Here is a 26,452-nt window from a genome sequence, read left to right on the forward strand (position 1 = left end):
CATCTAAGAAATAAGTGCATTGAAATTCACAGACACTAATACTTCTGGTGTGGCGCTGTGTGTTAATGCGCCAGACTGCAAACCCGTTTGAACTGCAAGGTCAGCGGTTCAAGCTCACCAGCTGCTCTTAGGAAACCCTATACAGGGTTGCTATGGGTCAGCATCGACTCGACAGCACTTAAAAACAACAACATTTCTGGAGTCCTGGTGTGGCACTGTGAGTTAATGTGCCGGACTGCAGAGTCATATGAGCCACAAGGTCAATGGTTCAAGCTTACCAGCCACTTCTCAGAAACCCTGTACAGGGTCACTATGGGTCAGAACCGACTTGATGGTACTTAACAACAACAACATTTCTGTGGATTCTTATAACACTTCAGGATAAGCACTCGACTACAATGTTTGTTTTTTTTTAAGGTTTTTATTGTACAATGTTGTTTTGACCACAAGATTAGCAGTTCAAATCCAGCAGCCACTCCTCAGAAACCCTATACAGGATCACTATGGGTCAGAACAACTTGGTGGAACTTAACAACAACAACAGCATATTTCTGTAGGGAATGGATTAGATCTATTTTTAACGGGCACAATCAACAACAGTTTAATTTGCATGAGAAAGTGTAAGATAGTATATAAAGTACACACTATGTAGAAGGAAGCTCAGAAATGACTTTAGATCAGGTTTTTTTTGTGTGTGTGTGGGGTTGACTATCCTAGTGTGGCACCGTAGGATAAGCACTCCACCTCAAGGTCAGTTTGAACTGCAAGGTTGGTGGTTCAAACTCCTCGGAAGCCCTATGCAGGGTCACTATGAGTCAGAACCCACTCGATGACACTTAACAACAACAATTCATCAAAAACACCACCAGAGTTATGGGAGAAAAACAGATTTAAGCTGCCCTCCCACGTAAAATCAGAGCAAGATTTTCAAGCACTTTTATTAAATTATTTCATTTACTTGAGCAAAACATCAGCTTTCTTGGAAGTCAGGCCAGGTGTGGTTACGTAAGAGTTGTCTCAACTCTTGGTTTGTAACCGAAATAAGCAAATTGTTTAAGTTATCCTCACTGGGGATTAAGGATTTAAAAAAACAACAACAAAATACAGCAAATGGAAGGCTTGTGGTAACATGGTAACACTGCTTACTTAATGTGACATACAATAACCAAATGGAGAGGAAATAAAATTGATTTGTTTCAGGAATTAAATACTTCGTGCTTAATACTGAAATACATAAATGACTCTGAGACATACCAGCTGCCCACTTAAAAGCACAGGCTGCCTCCAGGCCCCACCCTCCCTCTTGGTACTATCATCTCAGGTCCCTAAAGTTCTAAGAAGTGGTAGGTGTCTGGTGACATAGAAGGCACCAGGCAGGGAGAGCCAACACTACTCTCCATCAGCAGGGAGCTGGTAGTTTGACCGAGATGGAGAGGAGCTGAGGAACTAGGTCCCAGCCTGTGGTTCTGGAGCAGAGCAGGGGGACAAAGGGGCTGAGGGTTCAGATAAGCACAGCACTGTCTGGTAGCTGAGTGACAAAGGTACCACTCGGCTAATCAGGACTGTGGACAAGTTTGACCTCATAAAAGTGTTCTGCTCAGACTAAGGAAAAGCAATGGAGAAGAGGGTCACAAGAAGTGCTGCCCACTGTGAACACCAAGAGTGAATGGGCTCATGGACCAATCCTGCCACTTCTGTAGAGCCTGAGAAATCTCTGCATGGACAGCTCAATCTCTGTCTATAAGGAACGCACATAAACCACTTACAGAGCCGCAGATATTGCCCCAAGCACCTCTGGAGCACCTGCTGGTGGGGCCGAGTCTGGAAATTATCCCCTACTTAGATCAGTTGGCCCAGGAGTTTTATTTCACAATTGACTGACTCTAGAAAAAACATCTGGTATCAAAAAAGGCAGCAAGCAGGCAAGTCTGGAATAGCTAGAGTGACAGAAGATACATCTTCAAAGAAAGATCAGCAGGAAAAACCCAAAACAAAAATGTCAGCATGACTGGCTACTACAAGAATAAGCAAGCTGTTCGCCGGGAAGCCATCAAGGCAAGCAATCAAGTTCTTTCAGGACAAACTCCCCTCTAAGACTGAAACTCAAAAGGAACACATGAGCAGGCATGTAAGCTTGCTGACAACCACACTGGTCTACTGGTGAGTGGAAGCGGGGGAAAGGCAGCAATGAAGAAATGGGCTGAGTTCAACCACAGTCCATTGACTCCCCTTGACCTGGAGATGAGAGAGAGAAGAGGAAGGGCTGGTTGGTCCACAGTGTGGTGAGACCTAGACAAGGACATAGTCACAGAGGGCTAGAGCTGAGAGTGAAGCATCCAGCTGATATGAAGTGAGGGGAGATGCACAAGAACACCCAAACTTGCAGACAGTACCCATTTGACCTAGCCTCAATGGCTTGATAATCAGAACTCAATTAGAGGAAGATAAAACAACAAAAAAATTGTTTTGAAAAAGGAAATGAGGGCAAATTTGATGAACTTGATCTATACTCATGTATGTAGTAGCTCAAAATACCAACAGAGAAGGAAGGAGTTTGATACATCAAGTATCAACCCTATCCTCTCTATACACAGGGTGGATAGGGACGGGCAACTTAGACACTGGCTACTTAAAATGAGGGGTCAATAAAGGCATGAAGTGACTGGCTTACAAGGTTTCAAGAGGGAGTTTAGTTTAAGAGTGTGTGGGAAGATAGAGTCCCCACTGAATAGTTTTCATCTTGTCTAGACGGGTCTGGTGAAAAGAGATGGGGATAAGATTCTTATGATTCAATAGTGAGTAATTGTTATCATGACTAATTGTTACTGTCACATAGAAGTTTTGTAACAAAAATGGGGAGTAGTTAATCTTACAGTCCAGAAACATAGGCCCCTAGGACCATCAAGGGAGAAGAGCACAAGTAGAATGCGGGACCCTATTCAGAGAAGCAGCGACATCAGAGATGGAAGCAGAGATGGGGACGTGGAGAGAGGGAGCGGCTGAGGACTCTAGACTCATGGAATTAGAGGAATTGAAGGCTGGCAGCCAGGAAGCCAACTTGCAGAATGTGTCCTTTGGTGATATAATTATATATGCCTGAGTATTTAAAAAAAAAGGGGAGCTAAAAGGCATAGAAATACTGTTAACTGATGGAGGGGATTAGAATCATTGTAAAGAAACAAAGAACATGATTGGTTGAATGTAAAACTGATGATCTGCCCTGTAAACTTTCACTCAATTCACAATAAAAAACAAACAAACAAACAAAAAAAACAGAGAGGCAGAGAGAGTCAGTTATCCACCACGTATTCAGCAGCACTAGGTCCCTTTCCCTCAATGCGTCCTACTTTAGGACAACCTAAATTATTATGTTAGGAAGACCAGAGTGAGGATAAGAAAACAGTTTGCCCCCAAAGCTAAAACAAATTTACTGACATTTAAAGAGCAATACTCACCCTGGGCTTATCGACAGCAGAAAGAAATTCATGCAGTGACACTTCAGTATGCAAGAACTAAATTGGTTTTGCAATCATAGAGAAGGAAGAACATTCTCTAGGACAAAGGTTCCCTTCTTGCCAACAGCTGCGAGTGTAGCACGAGCCGGTTTCCTGAAATCCCCCAAGGAGGGCTCAATTTTCGGCTCAGGGCATGAAGGCTCTGGCAGCAGCCATGTGTACAGAGATGGGTAGGCCTGATTTAAAAGGCATGTCAGTATTACTGAGCAGGATTTTCAGTTCTAAATATAGGCTTAGCAACAGCACTGCCAGTGAGATCACTCAGGAGACATTTTTAAAGAGAAGCAAAAGAAAACAGATTTGTGCTGTGCCCACAGCAGGACAACTGTTCTTGATGAACTCATTCTGGACTTGTTACGATGGTAGACACGGACTCTGTCCACTCACCACACTGCCAAGCACCTCTTCTATTACCAAGTGTTAAAGCTGAGTGCAGCTTTGGGACTCAGGGAAAAAATCCATCCAGACACTGCAAATCTCTGAGTCATGCTAGGCACAGACTCCCTTATCCATACCCAAAGCCTTTTCTGAGGGCAGTTGTACCCAGTCACATTAACTGATAGGAGGCACGCTGGTCAAATTCTTTGGCCAAATGTTCATAACTGTGAGAAGTGTAACAGGTAATAATAAGTAAGGAAGAAGAGAGGGTCTGAGCGGATCTATTCTTTCCAGACAGGCATGGAGAGGGCCAGGGGCTCACCCAGACTCTGGGTAGCAGACCTGAGAGTTCAGTACTCCTCTTGGAAGCTGATTCTAGCTCTCTCATCTGACAACCTGAAGATGTCCCAGTGCAGCACGGGACCTGGGCATCAGGAATTTTCTGTAAACGACTCTTGTGTGTAAACAGTGGAGAACCAGCTCAAACAGGGCTGGTCTGGGCTGTGGTCCCCAGATCAGCAGCATTCAGATCCTCTGAGAGAATTGGGGATGACTTTAAGAGCTACTAAAGAAGTACAGCCAAATGATTTGGAGAAAAAGGAGTTCAAGGATGATTTAAGAGTCTTCTAGCTTGGTTAGTCAGGTAACAGAGACATCCCAACCAAAACGGAGTATGAGAGAATAAGCAAGCTAGAGGGGAAAGATGACTTATTGGGAAGATTGTGGGGATGACGTTTCTGGGGGTATTTGAGTGAGCTGGCCAGAGGCGCCCTGTAGTCAGTGGGAGTTGCTATAGAAACAGAATGAGAAGGAAAAAGAGTTAAGAATAAGGTGTGAGGAATGATGATATTTAAGGAGTGGACAGAAGAAGATAATTCAGCAAACAAGAGAGGTTAGAGGAGCAATAGCTGCCTATTAAACAGAGAGCACTGCTCACTGGTGGTCAGCAGGGATGGGAGGGGAGGAGGAAAAGCACTCTCGAGATTGTAGACACTGGTTTGTTCTGGTGATGGGAAAGGACAGGCTGAGGAGGAAGTGCACACAGCCTCACTAAGGAGTGCACCAGGGACAAGAACTTTAGACCAGCACTGGGGTGCAATGTTGTGATCACACCAAGAACCGAAGAAGACATGTGTGGCGACACAAATACGCATGTAGGATATATGTGCATGCGAATGACTATGCAGGTACATGTGTGTGCACAGATAGATGCATCTACAGGCATATGAAGCGGCTTCAAAAGTCAGTGGAAAAATTCCATTATCTTTTCATTCCATCTTTCTACAGACTTCTTGAAGCCCTTTTGAATGTACATATAGGCATGCATGTTGCTGTTGTGAAGTGCCGTCGAGTCGATTCCGACCCTGTATAGGGTTTCCAAGGAGCAGCTGATGAGCTTGAACCACCAACCTTGCAGTTCAAACGGCTTTGCAGTCTCATGCATTAGCCCACAGCACCACGCCAGGACTCCTTTATTCACATGTAAAATAAACCACATGAGATACAAAAAGAACCATGACCAAGAGGCCTGGTCCATGTCTGTTTACACAGTATCTCCCGTTCTAGTGCAAGGCCTGACCCACAGTGAGCACCTGATGAAATTGTGCCATCGGTCAGCAGGTTTCAACAAGGAGATGGTGGTCAACTCCATGGCCAGCTGCAGAATGAGACGGTCCTGGTGACCGTGGTAAGAACAACTTCAAAGAACAGTGTCGATGGCAAACACCCTGCGTGTGTCATTTAAAGCATCCCACCATGGAAATGGTTAGGTGCATGTTGTGTGGATGTGTTGTATGCATGAATCTGTGTACTTCTGAGACACAACATGAGGGCACATAGTATCTAAGTGGCTGCTGGGTTGTGTTATCCCTGTCTCCTGCTAATAACTGTGTCACATCTGAGTACTGTACAAAGTCTACTCACTTTCTGATCCACCAGTTCACTAACTGCAACACATGAAATCAAGCAGAAACCACAGAGCTAAGGCAGAATCTACATGGCTGAAGTTGGCTTTCCAAATTCAGAAGTGCATAGCTCTTCGGGCTGCATGGAGCATTGGTGTGAAGACTTGGTAGTGAAGAGCATGGAATGAAAAGGCTGTCATGAGCAATCGTGCCAAGGCAGGTGCAGCTCGTGTACACACCCACCCAGGGGCTGCCCTTCATCTTCCCCCCTCCCCCACAGCAAGGCAGGAGTCCATGGACACAAGGCCTTACCTGATGAGGAGGAGCCTGTCCTTTTCAGATGGATGGTCATCCAGCCACTGGGAGAAGCGAGCATGGGACCACTCTGCTCTCTGTTGTGGGGGAACACAAATGGAGGCGACATGCACATGTGTTCTTCAGGGAATGATCACATCCTCAAGGACTTCCAAGGTGGAATTACCCAAACACCAACTGAGGGTGGCAATTGGAGGAGTCACAGCCCTGGCTCACCATGAAAGAGACTCTGGATGGTGGGTCAACGGATGGAGGGTCAGCCAAAGTGGGCATCCCCAATGCTTCATGAGCATCAGTTACTTGTGTTGCTAAAGGGATCAGTTTGGATTCACTAGGTACTTTTCTACACAGCTGTGAGAGTAGGTACTGGGCACTGGGAATTTTCCTTTCCTGATCTCCATCCACTGTCAAAAATACAACTCCATGAAGCCAGAGAAGACCAGGGGGGCTCAGTCTGTACAAAGTTAATGGGGAAAGAAGAGGAGATAGTGACTTCACTTCATTACCTGGAAAGGGGATTTCAGCTCAGCTGGCGCTCTCGTGAACAAAAACTGAATAATAACGCTGAATGGAATAATGTCACCCAGGGCAGGGCTGTTGGCCACACATTCATTTGCCTGGAAGAGTAGTGGTCTAGAAGCAGGAAAAGCAGAGGTTATTTCATGCTGTTCAATACTGAAGGAGGATACTTGCTGGGAGAATGATTCTTCTAGAAAAAGAACAGTCTTCCCAGACTAGCTAATAAAGAGCCACCCCACTTCTTTCTTTCTTTTAATCTTATCATGGCAATAAAACATATAACAAAACATTTCCCAATACAATAATTTTTACACGTAAAATTCAGCGGACACTGGGTGATACTCATCATGTTGTATAAACATTACAACGATTCTTTTCAAATTATTCGACCACCATTAACAAAAACTCAGTAGCCCTGAAGCAATGACTCCCTGGTCCCTCCTACCCCTAATCCTCTACCACCTTGTGTCAAAGGCTGGGAAAATTACTCAAAACCTGGAAACTTTACTGACATCCCCCTGGCCTGGAGCTCTGCTGGACGAGAAGTGATAGCAGGTCAAGCAGAAGAGGCTGACTCAAAGAGTTAGGCCAACAAGAGCTCATGCCAGATGAGGTGAGGATTCTGAACTACAGAAAACAGAGTTGCAGCCTGGTCTTTCTTCACCCCATCTTGTTCCATGCTTAGTGTAGAGTCATTTCCAACTCCTAGTGACCCTATGTACAACAGTGCCTGGTCTTGCACAATCCTCACAATTGTTGTTATGTTGGAACCCATTGTTGCTGCCACTAAGTGATTTCATCTCATTGGGGGGGTCTTCCTCTTCTTCGCTGACCCTCCACTTTGGCAAGCCCCAGGGACTGGTCCCTCCTGAGAACACAGACGAATGTGATGGTTCTTTGATCTTTGAATGGAGGTCTATACAAAACAGAGGCAAGTTTCTTCTTTACACTAATGATGAGGCTTCCTGTGAGTCAGGAGGGCTCATAACAGGCAGGCAGTTCTTGCTGGATCTGGAATACTGTTTAGAAGAATGTCCCAGTATTAACTATTTTATAACTAAACTACCTCTGGTAGGGATTTTTGTACTTTCAACTATTTTATCAAATATCTTCATTCTGTGATTTATTTTCTTTAGTCACTGGGGAAATACTTTGATTCATTTTTGTTGTCTATTACCAGAATGCGAGATGAATATGGGAAGATGAATTAATCTTTGACAGGGTTCACAGTAGATGCTATCCTGTTCTCCATGTGTCAGAAAAATAGCTGCTGTAACTCAGAACTCCAAAGGAACAGGTGATTGACCAAGAGGTTCCGTCTTCAAAATTGGCTTTTACCCAGCGTGGCTCAAGCAGGCAACTCAGCCACTATTTGGTGTGCCTGGCTGCCGCGCAGAATGGGACACCCGGGCTGTCTCCCTCTTCTTCCTTCTTCCCTCTCTTCACCCTGCTTTTCTTCCTTGTCTCCTTTCCAGTTTACATTCAAGGAAAATAAAGAAAAATATATTGGCTCAAGCCACAAAAAATTAACTTAAATCCTATAAACCCAAAGTATACTCACTGCCATCCAACTCATAGTGACCCTGTAGGGCAGAGACTGTAAATCTTTGCAAGAGCAGACAGATTCATCTTTCTCCTGTGAAACAGCTGGTGGGTTTGAACCACCAACCTTGCAGTTCACACCAAAATGCTTAACCCAGTGCACCACCAGGGCTCTTCTAAATCCTACAGATCAGTTTTAAGCTTCCTAACACCAAAGATAAAAAAAAAGAATACAACTAACTATCTTGTTCTCAGCATCAGAAGGCAGGAAGTGTATCCAGCCTTAAGAGAAAGCTTTTCTAAACATCTAACTCTACGGTGGCTGCATGTGGCCTACAGATACAGAGTACTGCGAGGGGAGCCAGCATTTTAGATCACCTTCTTCAGGAGAGGAAGTCAAGCAGTGCCTAAGGCTGCTTGTCAGTGACAGTGGAGGACTGGGTCCCTTCAGGTCATGAACTAGGCTTCCAGAAGAATTCTATCCTGTCACATGTCATGGGTGGCAAGCAGGATGGAGAGGGAAGGGCAGGTCAAAGCAAGAGGAAAGCCCAAGGCCTGAGTGCTCTGTTCCTGCCACCATCCCTGTGAGCATCTGAAAGGACGTGGGCACACCAGGCCTGCAGCAGGGTGCCTGTGACCTGGAACAGGGAACCTGCCCCTCACTCCCACCCAGCCTCTTTCCCTTCTTGCAGCTCTAAGAGGAGGGCACCAGAGGGTCTGGACTTGGAGGTCTCAGTTGTTCATAGGAGTTGTTTGGGAATGCTCTCCACCTAGTACCAAGGGACCTTGGGGTCGGTGATGTGTTTCAGTTTCCCCTACTGGGGAGAAGAGGCGAGCTGTCTTATGGGAGGCTGACACTTCTAGCCCAGAGTCAGCTTCCAGACCCCTCAGACAGTGCCTCTCACAGCAGCACAGGAACTTAGAGGCCACACCAGGAGGAAATGATCCTAAGACACACTGTGATCATATGATTCAAGTATGCAGGCAGCTGGAAGGGCTACAAGGGCACTTCAAAAAGTCCATAGAATAATGGAATTAAAAGATGATGGGAATTTTCCACAGACTTTCTGAAGTCCCCTCCTATTTTGACTCCAAGAGAGAATTTGGAACAGCACTGGTATGTAAACCACAAGGTCGTCAATTCAAACCCACCAACTGTGCCTCTGAAACCCTATACAGGGTCGCTATGAGTCGGAACAAACTCAACAGCACTTGACAACAACAACAAAGAGTAAATACTGCATGGCCTTCAAATGAAGTCAATATTAATTTTCTTGGATAGGTTTTTCCATAGGAGTTGACAGTTTATACTTTATCTAGGGGACTGCAGGGCTGATATTCATTGTTTCTAACTCAGTATGTTGATCTGTTAGAAAGTCAGATTGAGCATTTGCTATGGTTGGTATGATAAAGAGACTGCTTGACAGAATTAAGAGTCCAGACTCTCAAGTCAGACTGCTTGGGTTTGAATCTCTGCTTTGCTACAATTGTAGCTTTTACTTTTTCTCTCTATACCTGAGTTTAACCATTTGTAAAGTGAGGATGATAATAATACCTTAATAGACTTGCTGAGATGAATGTATGAGTTAACATATGTAAAACTTTAAGAACAGACACAGTGCAAGTGCATTGTTGTTAAGTTCTGTCAAGTCAGCTCCAACTCATAGCAACCCTGTATAGGATTTCCAAGGAGTGGCTGCTAGGTTTGAACAGCCACCTCGTGGTTCAAATCGACTTTAAGGTCTAGTGCTTATCCTATAGTGCCACACCAGAACTTCTTGCAAGTGCATATGTGTTAACTATTTTTGTTGTAGGTCTTTTAAAAATTAGGGTCTTTCACGCAGAGAAAGACAGTATCACGCACAATCAGAGAAAGAGTTACAGGGCTGCCTGCAGACAAAGCCACAATATTCTCCGGCAGCATTTCCGACTATGACCTTGACTGGGTGCTGGACCTCAGCAGCCTGTGGCACAGATGAATTAGGCTTTGACAGTGTTCACAGTAGATGCTACCCTGCTCTCCATGTGTCCATAGGAGATGCTACCTGTTCTTATTCATCTGGTAATCTGGTAATAGACAAGACCAATTGCCCCCACTGCTCCCTACCAGCACTGTCAAAGGAGCCATGAAAAGCAAGGTTGGCTTTGATTCTGTGTCTGCATCTGAATGATCTGTGGACGTTGAATGCAGACACTGTCTTTCCCCTGGCTGATTCTAAGAGGCAGTAAAAAACACAGCTTGAACCCTCTCTCCTCCCTAATTCCAGGGGGGATTTTTAAACACTGGCAGTTAAAAAAGAAATCGTCATCTGACTTGGGAACAAAAAGAAATTAATTGAGGTGTTTTAAAGAGTAGATACCCCACATGCCACAAGAGCTTTTGATTCTAAACACAAAGGCACTTTCAGGGTTAAGCTTTGCAGCCAGAAGGCTGTGTGAATCAGTCAGGTACCAGCCCATCTGGTGGGGGCTTACATGTAAATGACTCAGAGGGAGGGGGGAGCTGTCAGGATTCTGTTAAAGGCCAATCACCAAGTGAAGTAGAGTAAAGTCCTGCTGCGCCCACAGCCCACACCAGTGGAGGCCTGAGCTGCCTGCTTGCCTCCTTCCCCTCCCACCAGCCACCAACCTTCCTCACCTCCTCTGGGGAGGGGTCTGAAAGGGTGGTCAGACTACTAAGTAGGTACACTGAGATCTGGAACCAGTATAGACATTTTGAGGAGGGGAGGGAGGAAGAAAACAATTCTGTTTGAAGCCCTGGAATTGAGGAGGGTCTTCAGAGAGAAGGGAAGAGATAGTGTAGGAGACTGCCACGTGCAGGAAGTGAGGGCCTCTACAGAGACTCTTTAGGGAGGACCTGTCAGTGGTAGGCGGGGTCTTGGGGTCCCAGAAGGGAATGAAGCCCACCGCTGATGACTGGAGGCTAGCTAAACGTCAGCCCCCTTGCTTGCTCTCTAGGTCTGCTACCCTAGCAGGCCGGGGAGGAAGGGGGCAAGGTTCTAGCAGAGACGCTCTAGGGATGAAGCTCACACAGCTGGCTGACTGCTCTGGGACAGCTCCTGGTAAAGTGTCTGCAGCAACAGCCAGGGAGCGGAGGCATTTCAGTAGCAGGAGGTTGTCCGCAAAGTGGGGCATGTTTCATTCACCGGGTGGGGACATTACAAGTGCAGGCTTTGGAGCAGGCAGACCTGGGTTTGAAAAGTAGCTCTTCAGTTCTCACACTCTTGAATGGTGTGGGCCCTCCTGCTACATAGACTGCCTCCTGGGACTTGTCCTAATCACAAGTGTGGTGAGGCTGGAGTGAGAAACTAGTAATATAACACTTAGCATTGCCTTAACACATGGTACTCAAAGCAACAAAAACCGGTAAGAAATGAAATAGTCCACCCTCTTGTTTACCAAGTGCTCCTAACACTGTGAAGAGGGGCCAAACACAAAACCAACCAGAGATGGCAGCTGCCTTCAGGGTGCAGCGCTGAAATCTGAAACTGCGAATGAAGAATCCAGAATTAAGAATGACTTCGGTGACAAAGCTTTCAGGGGATAGATTAAGGGACCTGGATTCACAAGTGGAAATAAAGGACAGCCTGCATCAAGGGGTACTAGTGCCCAAAGTGCTAAGAGTGGAAGCTACAAAAACAGAGGGCTGGGATCTCAAGCAGCAGACGCAATCAGTATAAATTACAGACAGGGAAAACCCTCACCATTCCCCACCACTACGAACAACTGACATGAACGCTACTTTCTAGAGCTGTGGACAATTTCTTCATTCCACCGTTTCTCCAGCTAACACATCCATCATAACAGACTCCTGTCTTCTGATAGCTTTCATTACTCTTTCATTAAGCCTAGATGGCAACAAAGCTTCCAGCAGGGGCAAAACTGTTCCCTCAGGAGTACAGGTGGTGGTGCCTACTTGTAGGTGGGGAAGTCTGTGTTCCTAAGCAGGTGAAGGGCATGAGGCTTCTTTTCGTCTGTGGCCTCACAAAGATATGTACGTCAAGCCAAAGCAGTCAGGCCTGTGGCCAGGTGGAGTGAGAGGTACTAATGCCACAAGCACCTCTTAGGGAAGAATCCCAGCTACAGCGGGATGGACAAACTGGCTCTCAGCAACTTGGACGTGGGGGTCTTGTGTTGGAACACAAACTCCCGGGAGCAATTGCTCAAGGCAGCTGCTTTATAAGGCAACATTCTCTTCTGGATAAGAAATGATTCCTGCTGTCAGAGAAACAGGATGTCAACAGTAAAATGTAAAGAAAGACATGCAGGAAGTTCAGAGGCCTAAGTTGTTGTTGTTAGGTACAACAGGATGAAATACTGGCCAGTTCTCACAATCATTGTAAAGCTTGGGCCCACTGCAGCTGCCACTGTGCCAATCCATCTTTTTGAGGGGCTCCCTTTTTTCGTTGACCTTCCCCTTTACCAAGCCTGATATCCCTCTCCAGAGACTGGTCCCTCCTTACAATATGTCCAAAGTATGGGAGCTGAAGTCTCGACATTCTGGCTTTTAAGGAACATTCTGGCTGTACTTCTTCCAACACAGATTTGTTTGTTCTTCTAGCAGTCCACGGTACTTTTAATATTCTTTAATATTAATACATCCATTCTTCTACAGTCCCTCATAGCCAATAAACCACCAGTAAATATCTTTCTGGTATCCTCTGCTTTCAGCCAAGAGCCATCTAACGCCAGCAATGATATCCCATGATCTACATCCTCCTCTGAATCCAGCTTGTACCTCTGACAGTTCTCTGTTGTTAACAGCAGTTTTTAAATTATCTTTAGCAAAATTTTACTTGCATGTGATATTAATAATATTGTCTGATGACTTCCGCATTCTGTTGGGTCACCTCTTTGGAATGGGCACAAATATGGATCTTTTCCAATAAATTGGCCAATTCCAAATTTCTTGGCATAGATGAGTGAGTGCCTCCAGTGCTGCTTCAGAAGATTTAACTTAATCCATTAATTCTTCGTAATCTTCGTAATCCATTAATTCATGGAGCCGTGCTCTTTGCCAGTAGCTTCAGTGCACCCCGGTCTTCTTCCTTCACTACCATTTACTCTTGAAACGGTTGAACCTCAACATTTCTTTTTTTTTTGTATAGTGACTATGTATACCTTCCATCTTCTTTTGATGCTTTCTGCATCATTCAGTATTTTGTCCATGTTGTTGATGTTAGGCGCTGTTGAGTCGGTTCCAACCCATAGAGACACTGTATAGGGTTTCCAAGGAGCACCTGGTGAGCTTGAACCGTTGACCTTGCAGTTCAAACCGACTTTTCAGTTCAGCACATTAACCCACAGTGCTACACCATGACTCCAATTTGGACATAAAATTCTTCAATATTGCCAAGTCGAGGCCTGCATTTTTCTTCAGTTCTTTCAGCTTTAAAAATGCTGAGCATGTTCTTCCCTCTTGATTTTCTAACTCCAGGTCTTCGCACATTTTATTATAATACATGATTTTGTCTTCTTGAACTGTCCTTTGACATTTTCTGTTCAGCTCTTTTATTTCCTCATTTCTTCCATTTGCTTTTGCATCTTTACATTGGAGAGCAAGTTTCAGAGTCTCTTCTAACATCCATTTTGGTCGTTTCCTTCCTTCTTGTCTTCTTAATGATCTTTTGCTTTCTTCCTGTGTGATATTCTTGATGTCACTCATCTAATATTATGGGTGACTCTTAAAGTCTCCTGGGGAGGGGATGGGGACAGTACATGGGGTCTGAACTGCAGGCTTTCTGGCTGGCTCTGTCACCCTCCCTGGTAAAGAGCACCTTAGTGGCCATTGCTACCTGCTGGACTTGGGGGGCTTGACTACCTGTGTGTCTTGCCTTTCCCCTTTGCTAGATGTTTTAGTATATTTAATATTATTTTTGAGCTCCCTTATAATGTTTAGATAATAACAGGTAAACAAAGAAAGAGACATTTTAAAATAATGTTTATTTACTTTTCTGGCTATAACAATAATATAATCAAGGCAGAAAATTTGAAAAATGAGAAAAATCCCTGAAAGAAAAAACACTAGTGACCATTCTGTTGTCCAAAAACAACAGCATTTGATGTGTATCCTACCTGGCTTTTCCTCTTCACATAAACACACATATATATTTTAAGAGTAAGGATCATATCACACTGTTTAGCAGCCTACTTTTTCATTTAGATGTTGTAGGAAGTATTTCTCCTATTATTAGATATTAGCAAAGAACTTACTTGTTAATAGCTGCTATGAACACAGCATATTTTATTGAGCTGTTCCCTGACTGATCACCATTCAGCTGGTTTGGGTGCAATTCAGGCCTCTGGTGAGGAGCTCTGGGAGTGAAAGCCAAGATCTATCTCAGGTATATGACATGAGATGATGTCATAGTTGCCAGTACAGAGGGAAGAAATGCAGTAGCAAGACTTAAGGTGGGGGAGTAGAGGGGGTCCAGTGCAATTTCGAAGAGCCACATTTCTCATAGATTGGCAAAATAGAAGACCTAGAATTAGGTTCTTAGAATAAAGATTATTCTCAACTAATTCTGCTCTCTAAGAAGGCCTTCAGTAGGGCTCTCTGCAGAAGTGTTGTTGCTGTCAGTGCTCTTGTGTTGGTTCCAACTCATACCAACCCGCTCGCTATAGGGGTTCTGAGCAGTGGCTGGTGGTTTGACCCACCGACCTTGCAGTCAGAAGTCCAGTGCTGAGCCTACAGCGCCGCACCACCACTCCTTGTGCACAGGTAAGCATTCCCAAGTTTCTCAACTTCATAAGAGAACTGCAGAGAAGCTGGCTGAGGGTGGGGTGGGGTGTTACTTCCCCTATAAGGTTTTGAGGGTAGAAGCCACTCCTCTTTTCAAAAGATGGCACCTACATCATTCTTTGTAGACCAAGGATGGATTTGAATCACAATGTGTATACCATACTTTCCTTTTATTTCTTGATCCAGTCAGTCCTATGCTCTTTACAAAATATTTTTATGAAATATCATTTTGTTAAAAATGCCCAAGTTCCATGAAACAACTGAGACAATATTAGGATAAATTCAAAACATTTCTTCAGATTCTGTATAAAAGCCAGTTGCCTTGAGTCCATTCCAAGGCACAGCGCCCCCTTGTGTGTCAAGGAATAGAACTGTGCTGCACAGGGATTCCAATGACTGCCTTTTTGGAAGCAGATGGTCAGGCCTTTTTCTGAAGAGCCCATGAGTGGTTAGCAGTTGGGCACGTGAACTGTTTGCACTGCCTAGGGATTACCACATTCAATATTTGTTGTTGTTGTTGTTAAGTGCCATTGAGTTGATGCAGACCCACAGCGACCCTGTTTAGGGTTTCCAAGGAGCAGCTGGTGAGCATGAACCACAGACCTTGCAGTTCAAACAACTTTGCAGTCTGACACATTAGCCCACAGCGCCACACCAGGACTCCAAATTCAATATATTGTTGTTGTTAGGTGCTGTCGAGTCAGTTCCAACCCATAGCAACCCAGTATAGGGTTTCTGAGGAGCAGCTGGTGAGCTTGAACCGCAGACCAAGCAGTTCAAATGGTTTTGCAGTCTGGCGCATTAACCCACAGCGCTACATCAAGACTCCAGATTCAATACAGCTGAAAAAATATATTGGTATATATATATTTACCTTGTGAACCACAAGGTCAGCAGTTTAAACCCACCAGTTGCTCCTTAGAAATCCTATACAGGATCGATATGAGTCAGAAATGACTTGATGGCATTTAGCAGCAACAGTAACAATAAATCTCTGCTGGAATTTTTCACATCAGTTCTAGAAAACGGTCTATAGGCAAGATACAGTTGTTCTTATTATATATGCGCTGGGACCTGAAGAGCTAAGGAGCCATCTGTAGGAGGAAGCTCAGGCATACCAGAATGCCAGAAGAAAAGGGCATAAACCTTTATAGTTATAGATAAAAAAACACACAAAACTCTGCTCCTTGCCACTACAGCAACAACAATTTAAGAGCCCTGGGGAAAAAAACTTAAGAAATTTCTGAATGCAAACCATTCGTGGGTGATGAAACCAATTTAGTTTTCTAAAATAAATAAAACAGAGATTTCAGAGACTATTATATGAAATAAAAGTAGTTACTATTTCATGAAACATACACATGGGTATACATGTGTGTGCATATACGGGTTTGAATACATTTGCAGGTTTGCATGCAAGTATAGGGCAGATTATAATACAAAGATGTCAAACAATGAGGAATTAAGTATAAAATAATGCAGGATTTTTAAAAGTATGCACTGATCAATCATTAATTTTTAATTCCATAAATCTGTATTATAAGATGTCACAAAGGAATTCTGCTGGCACAAAGGCTGGAGGTTCAAATCCCACAGAGGCACCATAGGAGAGAAGAACTAGCAATGTGCTCTTGTAAAGACTCTAGCCTAGGAAACCCTATGGAGCAGCTCACCTAGGACATATAGGGTCACTGTGTCAGAAGAGTCAATGGCCCATGACAACATAAGGTGTCAGCACTCAAACTTGACATGTTCTTTTAGAGATTCTCCTTCTGATGGGGGAATTAGGAAGGTTAGAAGAAAATGCCCATCTTAAGTCACTTAAAACAGAATCACTCTTATCTGCAACCTACCTTCAGAACTTGAATGATGGGGCTTCAGAAAGTTTGACATTGAAATTGAGAGATAACAGAATATTTCCACAAACTTTCTGAAGTTCCTTCACAGCTCCATAATGTGATACCACTTTAAAAGCACTTGGATAAAGGCCATCCTGCCTTAAGTGCCGTTGAGTCAGTTCTGACTCACAGTGATCTCTATGTAGGTCTCCCAGGAGTAGCTGGTGGGTTTGAACCGAAGACCTGGTAGCCAGCACTCCAGTACTTATCCTACAACACCACACCAGGACTCCTGCCTTTGTTGTTGTTGGTAAGTGCCGTCAAGTCAGTTCTGACTCATAGCAACCCTATACAGAGTTTCCGAGGAGTGGCTGGTGAGCTTGAACTGCCAACCTTGCTGTTCAAACCAACCTTACAGTCCAGTGCATTAACCTGCAGCGCCACACCAGAAAAAGCATGATTTCAATACATGCAAATGCACAACAAATCACAAATCCCAACTTTTCCATACCTTATCCAATAACTAATTGGTTAATACCATTCAGTACTCTGATTCAGGTATGCAAGACAGCATTTGATCCCCTGGTTGGGACTGCTGTGTTACCATTTTACTAAAAGTAAATGAGTCTACAGGAGGTAGACTAAAGCACAGATAGGTGGCTTGGTAACCTCAGGATGTCATAATCTTTCAATTCTTCTATGTTGGGTAGTGCGTCAACCAAATAGTTCAGTACTCTTTTAAAGATGTGAGCTGATCTAGAAATCTCATTTGTACTCAATGGTATCAGCCATGTTTAGCCTAAATTATAAGCTGCATTTATGGGCAGATCATCATGGGACTCAGTTACACTACCACTCTACCTCAATGGTTTTGTTATATCTGTATCTTCGAATGGGAATGCAATGGCTTTGTAGGATAAGCACTGGGCTATGAACCACAAAGTGGGAGGTTTGAATCCACCAGCCTCTCAGTGGGAGAAAGATAAGGCTTTCTGCTCCTGCAAGGATTTACAACCTTGCAAAGCCTACATAGCATTGCTATGAGTCAGAACTGACTCAAAGGCACTTAACAACAACAATATATCTTGGAATATAGCTTACAGCCCTCTGGAAGTAGGTTGGTTTTAAAATAATAAATGAATGAATGAATGAATGAAAGTTATATTTTAAAAATACTATACATTTTTCAATATATTGCTTCAATACATTACTATAAGAATAGGAAGTAGAAAAATCCCCATAGGAACAGTATAATAAAACTTACCAAATAACTCAAAAAAGAAAGCACACATATACACACATACACTAGTGCATTACAGCATATAATTCTATATAGGGGTTTTGATTTGAACAATAATTAAAAGATAAACCATATGAAACTGCCATTGGTGAGAGTCAATAGTGATTGAATATTGGCAATTTCATAAAGTATAACCTGAAGGGGAGAAAAGAACTCAATTGCTATAGGATATCCACATAAACAAAGAGAATAGAACAGTGTCTCACCTGAATGATCTCAGCATTCGATAGGATTTTCCTAAATCAGACACTCGTCTGCAGAATGGACCCACAGCAAACTCCATCTGAAAGATTAAAAGATAGTCCATAGGTTTTTACGTCAGATGTACGGTGAATTTGGGACACACCTGGATCATAAAAAGTTGTAGCTGGCAGCAAACTTAATTTTACCTGGACAGTGAGGCAAGTTTTGAAAAATCATTAAATTTATTAAAAGGTAAAAACTTAGATAACTTTTATAGTATTGCATTTAAGGGACACCAGCTGAGGCAATTACTTAGGGAGGAATTTTGTTGTGTACAAGGAAGAAGCTTAAATCTTTTCTCCATTGAAAAATCTGAAAGAAAAAAACACAAAATACCCTACACACCAGAAGTTTGGAAGCACGTGGGTTGCGAGCCATACCAGTATGAGGGGAGGGCCAGCTTTGCAGCTTTGGTGTGTGTCACTTGGATTCAGGTGGGCTCAGCTCCAGACCTACAAAACCCACAAAGTAACCAGATAAACATTCAACCAGTCACCCTATCCCCAGGTACTCTGTGGTCCTAACAGACACTGAAACCAGCTCCATTAAGGGTCCCATGAACTACTTCCTGACTGAGTCCCCTGAACACAGACAACACTGAGACCAACAGAAACTCCATCTAGGGCTAGGAACTCTGCTGTCACATTCTTTCCATAACCACCTCATGAGCTCCTTGAATGGCAGAAGCCTCCAGAAATTTCTCCTCGGGGTTCAACAACTGCACTGTGTGTTTTTACAAATACAACAACACCACAACGCCATGAAGACAATTTTAGCTCACAAAAAGAAATAAGAGAGAATGGCACAAATGGCCAAGATGCAGAGACAGAAACTTTTTTGAGGAAAAATGGCAATGGAACTAACTGAAAACGCATTCAAAAGAATGATATTTTGGTACTTTCAATGAATTGATAGAAAGATTGAGGAAAGCAAGGAGAACAGAGAGAAAACTTAAGAAGAATTCAGGAAAACACTACAAGGACAAACAGACAAAATAAATGCAAATTTTGAAATAATACAAAACCTACAATTTGAAATCCAGAAGGTTAATACTAAGATTTCATAAATGGACAACACACTGAAAGGGCAAGGAGTAGATTCAAATTAATTGGAAGCTCAAATTGGTGAGCTTGAAGATACATCTCTCAATAATAATATGCTAGAAGAACAATTAAAAAAAAATTAAAATCTGTAGAAAGCCTAAGAGTTATGTGAGACACCATGAAGAGAAACAACTTAGGGGTGATAGGAATTCTTAAATTGTAAGAGACAAGCACAGAGAAAATTGTAAAACGTTGTTGAAAGAAAACTTCCCTAATAGCATGAAAGATGAGAAGATAAGCATATAAGTGGACTGAACCCCAAGCAGGATAGATCCCAAAAGAAAATTACCAACACACATCATAATCTAACTTTCTAAAACCAAAGACAAGGAAAAGAATTCTGACGATGAAAAGCTACTTACAAAAGAGAACTAATAAGTTCAACCATGTTCCATAGACTTCTGCCGACCATGAGATAAGACAGAGAAGGGGAAGGACTAGTTGGTCTGAAGTTTGGGGAGACTTGAGAAGTCCTGAGCCCATAGAGACTTGAGAAGTCCTGAGCCCACTGACCATGGAGGGCTAGAGCTAAGAGTGAAGCATCCAGCTGATATGAAGTGAGGGGAGACGCATAAGAATGCCCAAACTTAAGGATAGTACCCATTTGACCTAGCTTCGATGGCTTGATGACCAGAGCTCAACTAAAAGAAGAGAAAGAAATTTGATAAAGGAAGCATGTGTAACTGGCTACAATTTGATGAACTTGACCTATACTTATGGATGTAGTAGCTCAAAATACCAACCAAGAGGGAAGGAGTCTTCAACTCATGAATCAAGCCTGTCCTCTCTGTACACAGGGTTAATAGGGATGGGCAACTTAGACATTGGCTTCCTAAAATGGGGGGCTATGAAGGCATGAAGTAGCTGGCTTACAAGTTTTAAAGAGGGAGTTTAGCTTCAGAGTGTACAGGGGAAGGTAGAGTCCGTACTGAAGAGTTTTTTTGTTTTTGTTTTTTAAGTTTTTATCATTGTGAATTTTTGTGATGGTTTACATGGGAGAACATCAGCCTTACACTTATCCCATCATACTTCGTCTCACTGCAATGACTACAATCCCTTCCATGCATCATCATTCAACAGCACTTGCTTCCATTCCCTCTGTTCCCACTGAATAGTTTTCATCTTTTCTGGATGGGTCTGGTGAAAAGAGATGGGGATACGATTCTTATGACTCAATAGTGAGTAACTTTTATCATGACTAATTGCAATTATCACACTGTAAAGGTAGAAGTTTTGCAACATAAAGAAGGGAGCAGTTACTCTTACATTCCAGGAACAGAGGACAGAGGACCCTTGGACCATCAAGAGATAAGAGCATGAGCAAACATGGGACCCTAACGAGAGAAGCAGTGACACCAGAGATGGAGGCAGAGGTGATGGCATGGAGAGATAGAACAGCTGAGGACTCTAGATTCATGGAAAGAGAAAGGCTGTGTGATGGTGGCCCAGAAGGCTGGCTTGCAGAATGTGCCCTTTGGTTGTTTAAATGATTATATATACCTAAGTGTTTTTGTATACATCAGAATAAAACAAAACAAAACACCACAGAGGGAATAAAAGCAAATACTGTTAATGATGATGTATGGAGGGGATTGTAGTCATTGCAATGAAACAAAAACGATATGTTGGGTGCAAAACCAATGTTCTCTCAAGTAAACTATCACACAATTCACAATAAAAACTGTACAAAACAACAAAAAGAGTCAATAAGACTAAGGTCTGATCTCTCAGTAGAAACCATGCAGACAAGAAGGCAATGGGATGGCATATATAAAATGCTGAAAGAAAAAAATTGTCAACTAAGAAACATATATACCTGGTAAAGCTATTCCTCAAATACCACGGAGAAATTAGGACATTTTCTGATAAACAGAAATTAAAGGAATTTATAATGACCAGACCAACTTTACAAAAAATGATAAAGGGTGTTCTTTGAACTGAGAACCACCAACAGCAATCTGAGATTAACATCCATACATGACAATACCACCCAGAACTCAATCCAGAGATAGAATTAAAGTAAAACAAGCCTACAGAAAAATAGAAATAGAAAACCAGACATATCAATGTATAATGAAGTCAACTTACAAAGCTTAAAAAAAGGATTAGTATAGATATAGAATTTATAAATGGCAAGGAATTCAAGTAGATTACAAAATAAAAGTTTGTTTTAAGCAGAGAAAATTTTAATAAATTACACAGTAACCTCAAAGAAAATTAGTAACACCTGCACATCAAAAGAAGGAGGAAAATCAGAAAGATTTAGTAAACATTAACACAACAGAAGACAGAAATGAAAATGAAAAGAAAATCCACCAACAAAATGAACTCAGTGCTGAAAATTATGTGGAACAAAGCAATCAGCAACACCACAAAAAACACACACAGAAAAATGACAGCAATCAAATTCATACCTATTGATTATTACACTGAATGCAAATGGATTAAATGTACCAGTCAAGAGACATAGAGAGCAGAATGGATAAGAAAACAGGATCTTTCCATATATTATCTACAAGAGACACATGAAAAAGATTGAGACAGCCTAAATGCTATAAACAGAGGAATGGTTAACCAAAGTTTGGTACATAAACACAGTGGAGTACTATGCAATGTTGAAGAATAATGACAAATCTGTCAAACACCTCACAACATGAATGAACCTGGAGGGTTTTATGCTGAGTGAAGTTGGTCAATCACAGGAGGACAAATATTGTATGAGATCAATGTTGTAAAATGTTAAGAAAAGGTCTTCTTGAAAAAGGAAACCATTTATGATGGTTAGGCAGGGGTGTGAAGGTAAGGGAGGGAGGAGGGAAAATTATTCACGGGCTACAGGGTAGACATATGTTAAAATGGATGGGATTGCAACCATTGTAATGAAGCAAAGTATATGATCTATTGAATGTAAAACTAATGGTCTAATCTATAAACCTTTACTCATTTCACAATAAAAAGTTTAAAAAAATAAACTTGGTTTATATAAATAAATGATGGTTATGGAGGGAAGGGGGAAAGGAAATTATTCATGGGCTAGATGGTAGACATAAGTTAACATGAGTGACAGGGCAGGCAATATACAACAAGAAGGAGGTTAGCAGAGGAAAGATGAAGGTAGTGGGAGACATAGGAGGAATGCAATAGTTAACGTGAATAGAGGTAAATGCTGTGAATTATGGTACATGGAGGAGTCCTGGGGTGGCGCTGTGGGTTAATGCGTCAGACTGCAAAGCCGTTTGAACTGCAAGGTCAGCAGTTCAAGCTCACCAGCTGCTCCTCAGAAACCCTATATATGGTCGCTATGGGTCGGGATTGACTCGACGGCACTTAACAACAACATGGTACATGGAGGGGATTGCAGTCATTGTAATGAAGCATAGTACATGATTTGCTGAATATAAAACTGATGGTCTGCTTTGTAAATTTTCACTCAATTTACAATAAAGAGTTAAAAGAAAAATCTGAACAAAAAAGAGACCATTTTCAGAGAGTGTACCCTATATCGCCAATCCTTCTCATAATAAAGAGAAAGAGTGAAACGTTTTACCAGTCAGTGTGGCCCAAGTAATTAAAAACAGTGAGTCTGTAGTTCCGAATAGGCAATTACTAGGTGTGTAGCCCTGGACAAGTTATCTACCCTCTCTAAGTCTTGGGTTTCTCATCAGTAAAATGGGGACGATAATGAAACCTACTTCACAGAATTATACAAATTGAATCATTCCACAAAGTGCATGGTATATTGAAAGTGCTAGTTAAAAGTCAGAAATTATTATCAGTATCTCTTTTAACATTTCCCCTTTAAAATTTGTAAATTAGTTTGCTTTAATAATTTAGCAAATATTGATTTCACTTCTCTTTATTTTCCTCCTTTGATTAGGAATCAGACTTCTCATTAATCAAAGCTTCAGGCTCCCTGGTCTTTCACTTACAGAGTGCACATGCAAATTTTTGCAGATGTGGCCCTAAGATGATAAACTATTTCTTTAAATTTGGTATAAATAGGACACTAATGGAGTCCTGGTGTGGCACTGTGGGTTAATGCACCAGACTGCAAAGCCGTTTGAACTGCAAGGTCGGTGGTTCAAACTCACCAGCTGCTCCTTGGAAACCCTATACAGGGTCACTATGGGTCAGAATTGACTCGATGGCACTTAACAACAACAACATGACACTAACAAAGAGTAGTCTAGAATATGGCTAAGAACAGGCTTCTCCCTGGTGGTGTAGCATCTTTTTAAAGAAAAATACACAAAAGGAAGGGAGGTTTCTGCCTTGCATGGTCCTGCTTTTGAAAATCTGCTCAGTCTCCTTGCCATTGGAGGACCATGGAGACCTGGTCACATACGCACTTAACAAACCACATTTGACTTTTTATGAATTGCCAAGCACTGGACTAAACATGGGATAAGAAGATGTATTAGACTATCTTGCGTTTAAGGAGCTCTCTGAAATCAATGCAAAGTTATTTAAACAATATGGTTATTTTCCAACAAAATCATAAGAAAAGGTATATGTATGACACATGTGACACATATGTTGATTATTTGGTTACAAGCTTATATAATGGTTATAAGTACAATTAGCACTCTATGAAATCTATGAACCAAGTGTCACGGAAGAAGTGAAGGGCTGCTTCCTGGAGGATGAACAGTGGCCAGGTTCATTTCTCCCTCAACATGCTAAAGACACGGAGTTTATACCTTATGTTCTAGGGGAAAACCTCACAAAGCTTGAAGACTCTCTCAAATTCAGAAGATTAGATAAATAATAAAAGAGAAATAATCTTAGGAAGAACAGTCAGGCCTCCTGCCAACAATATAAAACAGAGCAGCTGCAAGCCCGTGTTCTGAACTCCATAGACAGTGGGTAGGCTGTTCCTGGGGGTCTGTGTAGTTTATTCACTGGGTGGGGTTTCTGGTCTCCTTCAGAATGCATTATTTACTTTACACCAAACATAAAGGAGCTCTGGTAGCATAGTGGTTACAAATCGGGCTGTGAAGATCAGCAGTTCGAAACTACCAGCTGTTCCGCAGGAGAAAGAAGAGGCTTTCTGCTCCCGTAAAGATTTATAGCCTTGGAAACCCTGTACAGGGTCGCTACGAGTCGGAACCGGCTCCACGGCACATAACTACCACCACCACCAAACATAAAGTAAAAATGTGATTAATAGGTATCTTTGATTTCATAATTCCAATCATATACTTAGCTAGATACATGAGTTATTGTTTCTTTCCATGAATTTGGTGTCAAATTTCCCCTCCCACCCCCCAAATTACTTTAATTGGCTTCACCATCACCAAAGGTTAAACCAAACAAGCATTTCCTTAGCTCTTGAGCAGGACTGAAGAGGCCTGGTGGACAGTTAAGTTCCTGGTGGTTAACTGAAAGGACTCCTGGTGTGGCACTGTAGGATTAGCACTGGACTGCTAACCACAAGGTTGGTGGTTCAAGCCCACCAGCTGCTCCTTGGAAACCCTATACAGGGTGGCTATGAGTCAGAAATGATTCAGCAGCACTAAAACAAATGACAACTGAAAGATCTGAACCCACCATTTTCTAAGGAAACAAGATGAAGTCTGCTTCTATAAAGATGACAGTCTTGGGAACCCTATGGGTGCTTCTACCCTGTCTTGTAGGGTCCCTGTGAGTTGGAATCAACTTGATGGCCATGGGTGGGGGTGAGCATGACTAAAGGTTAAAACAAATCATTGGCAAGAGAAAAGTTACAATATGGGAGAATATGACCTGAAATGGCTGTATAAAATCTATGATGACGTAGGAGATCTCTATATTACAGAACAATTGTAAAACGTTAGATGTTTCAATACATTTTCCACCCTTAAAGGTCCTCCAGGGTATTGAAAATCATTTCCTTCTGCCAGAATTCCATTAAACAATAAAGGCCATGTTTCTAAAGGGCTGAAGTGTGCCTTTTACAAGAGGTGACTCTGCAATTAACTGTGGATACAAACAATGGCATGCGCAACTGCCTCTCCAGCCCTCCTGTTTGGGAGGCCTGAGCAGTCAGCTGCAGGGACCGTGAACTAATTACATAGCTTCTCTGTACCCACCACAGACAGTTGGTTAACCACAGGGCATCTCTGGATGCTCCTAGGGCACTTCTGCCCTGACATTGTTCAGAAGAAGAGGAGGAAACAAGAATTAGAAGAAATTAGACTCTTGAGTATTTTGTTGTTTTTTTTCTAAATTTATATTTTCAGACACAGAGAGAAGCAGATATAAATATATACTTAAAGGGCACCGAAGATCTATTAATAGAAATTGCCAGGAGTGCTACTGAGTAAATAATCGAATGCCAACTTCAATAGTCATCTTTTCCCTCAGGGGAGACAAATCAAATGAGGGGTTGGGGTGGGGCTGCTTCAGAGGACTGTGTGGACATGTCCCCGAAGAGACTGAGCAGTAGGACTCCAGTGCTCTTGGACAAGCTTAGTGTTTTCAGAACTGCTGTGTGATTAGCGGTAGACACAGAGCCCATGTGGTCACAATAGGGAGTTAATTACCTGTAGAAAACCACTTCATGCTGCTGACCTGAATTCCTAGGGGGGGCTACTTGCAGGACACTTCCCACACCATAAGCCCTCCAGACTGCACCCTGCAACTGCTCTCTTTCACCTCTGCAAAGATGCCAGTGGGGAGAAGTTAGGACTCTTAAAGAAAGCTCTTGAATATGTCACAATTTGTCTTTGCAAGTGGGCTTTATGCCCAAACAAAATAAAACCCAGCATTCTGCAAACCTGGTCCCTGCTTGAGTACTTTCTCTTTCTGATATTTATGCCAGAATAGCAGGCACTTTCATCACAAGAACACTTTCCAAAACCCACAAAGTATTTGTGTATTCTTGATTTTAATGACCTCAAGAGTTTTGTTTAATTTTGAATACAAATTGACAGAACTTTCAATAATGAGACGGTTGAAAGGCTAGTTTCTAGTCCCTGGTTGATGCCTGCAATGAATATAAATATCAGACTAATGCTATTTAAGTGTTTTGACTGACCCCTGAAAACACTTCTAACCAAGCATTATTCTGGA

The 26,452-nt window shown here is 42.5% G+C and overlaps 1 protein-coding gene across 1 annotated transcript in view; it reads right to left on the reverse strand.

The window, feature by feature from the left end:
• Nucleotides 1-26,452, reverse strand: part of COG5 (component of oligomeric golgi complex 5) — a 343,779-nt gene that overhangs the window by 4,113 nt on the left and 313,214 nt on the right. Inside the window, exons 22-24 of the mRNA XM_006859350.1 lie at nt 18,260-18,336; nt 6,619-6,745; nt 6,110-6,189 (exon numbers count right to left, since the gene is read on the reverse strand). Of these exons, the coding sequence (XP_006859412.1) occupies nt 6,110-6,189; nt 6,619-6,745; nt 18,260-18,336 (284 nt within the window). The remainder of the gene's footprint in view (nt 1-6,109; nt 6,190-6,618; nt 6,746-18,259; nt 18,337-26,452) is intronic.

This window comes from Chrysochloris asiatica, unplaced genomic scaffold (genome assembly GCF_000296735.1).
Source record: "Chrysochloris asiatica unplaced genomic scaffold, ChrAsi1.0 scaffold00032, whole genome shotgun sequence".
NCBI lineage: Eukaryota > Metazoa > Chordata > Mammalia > Afrosoricida > Chrysochloridae > Chrysochloris > Chrysochloris asiatica.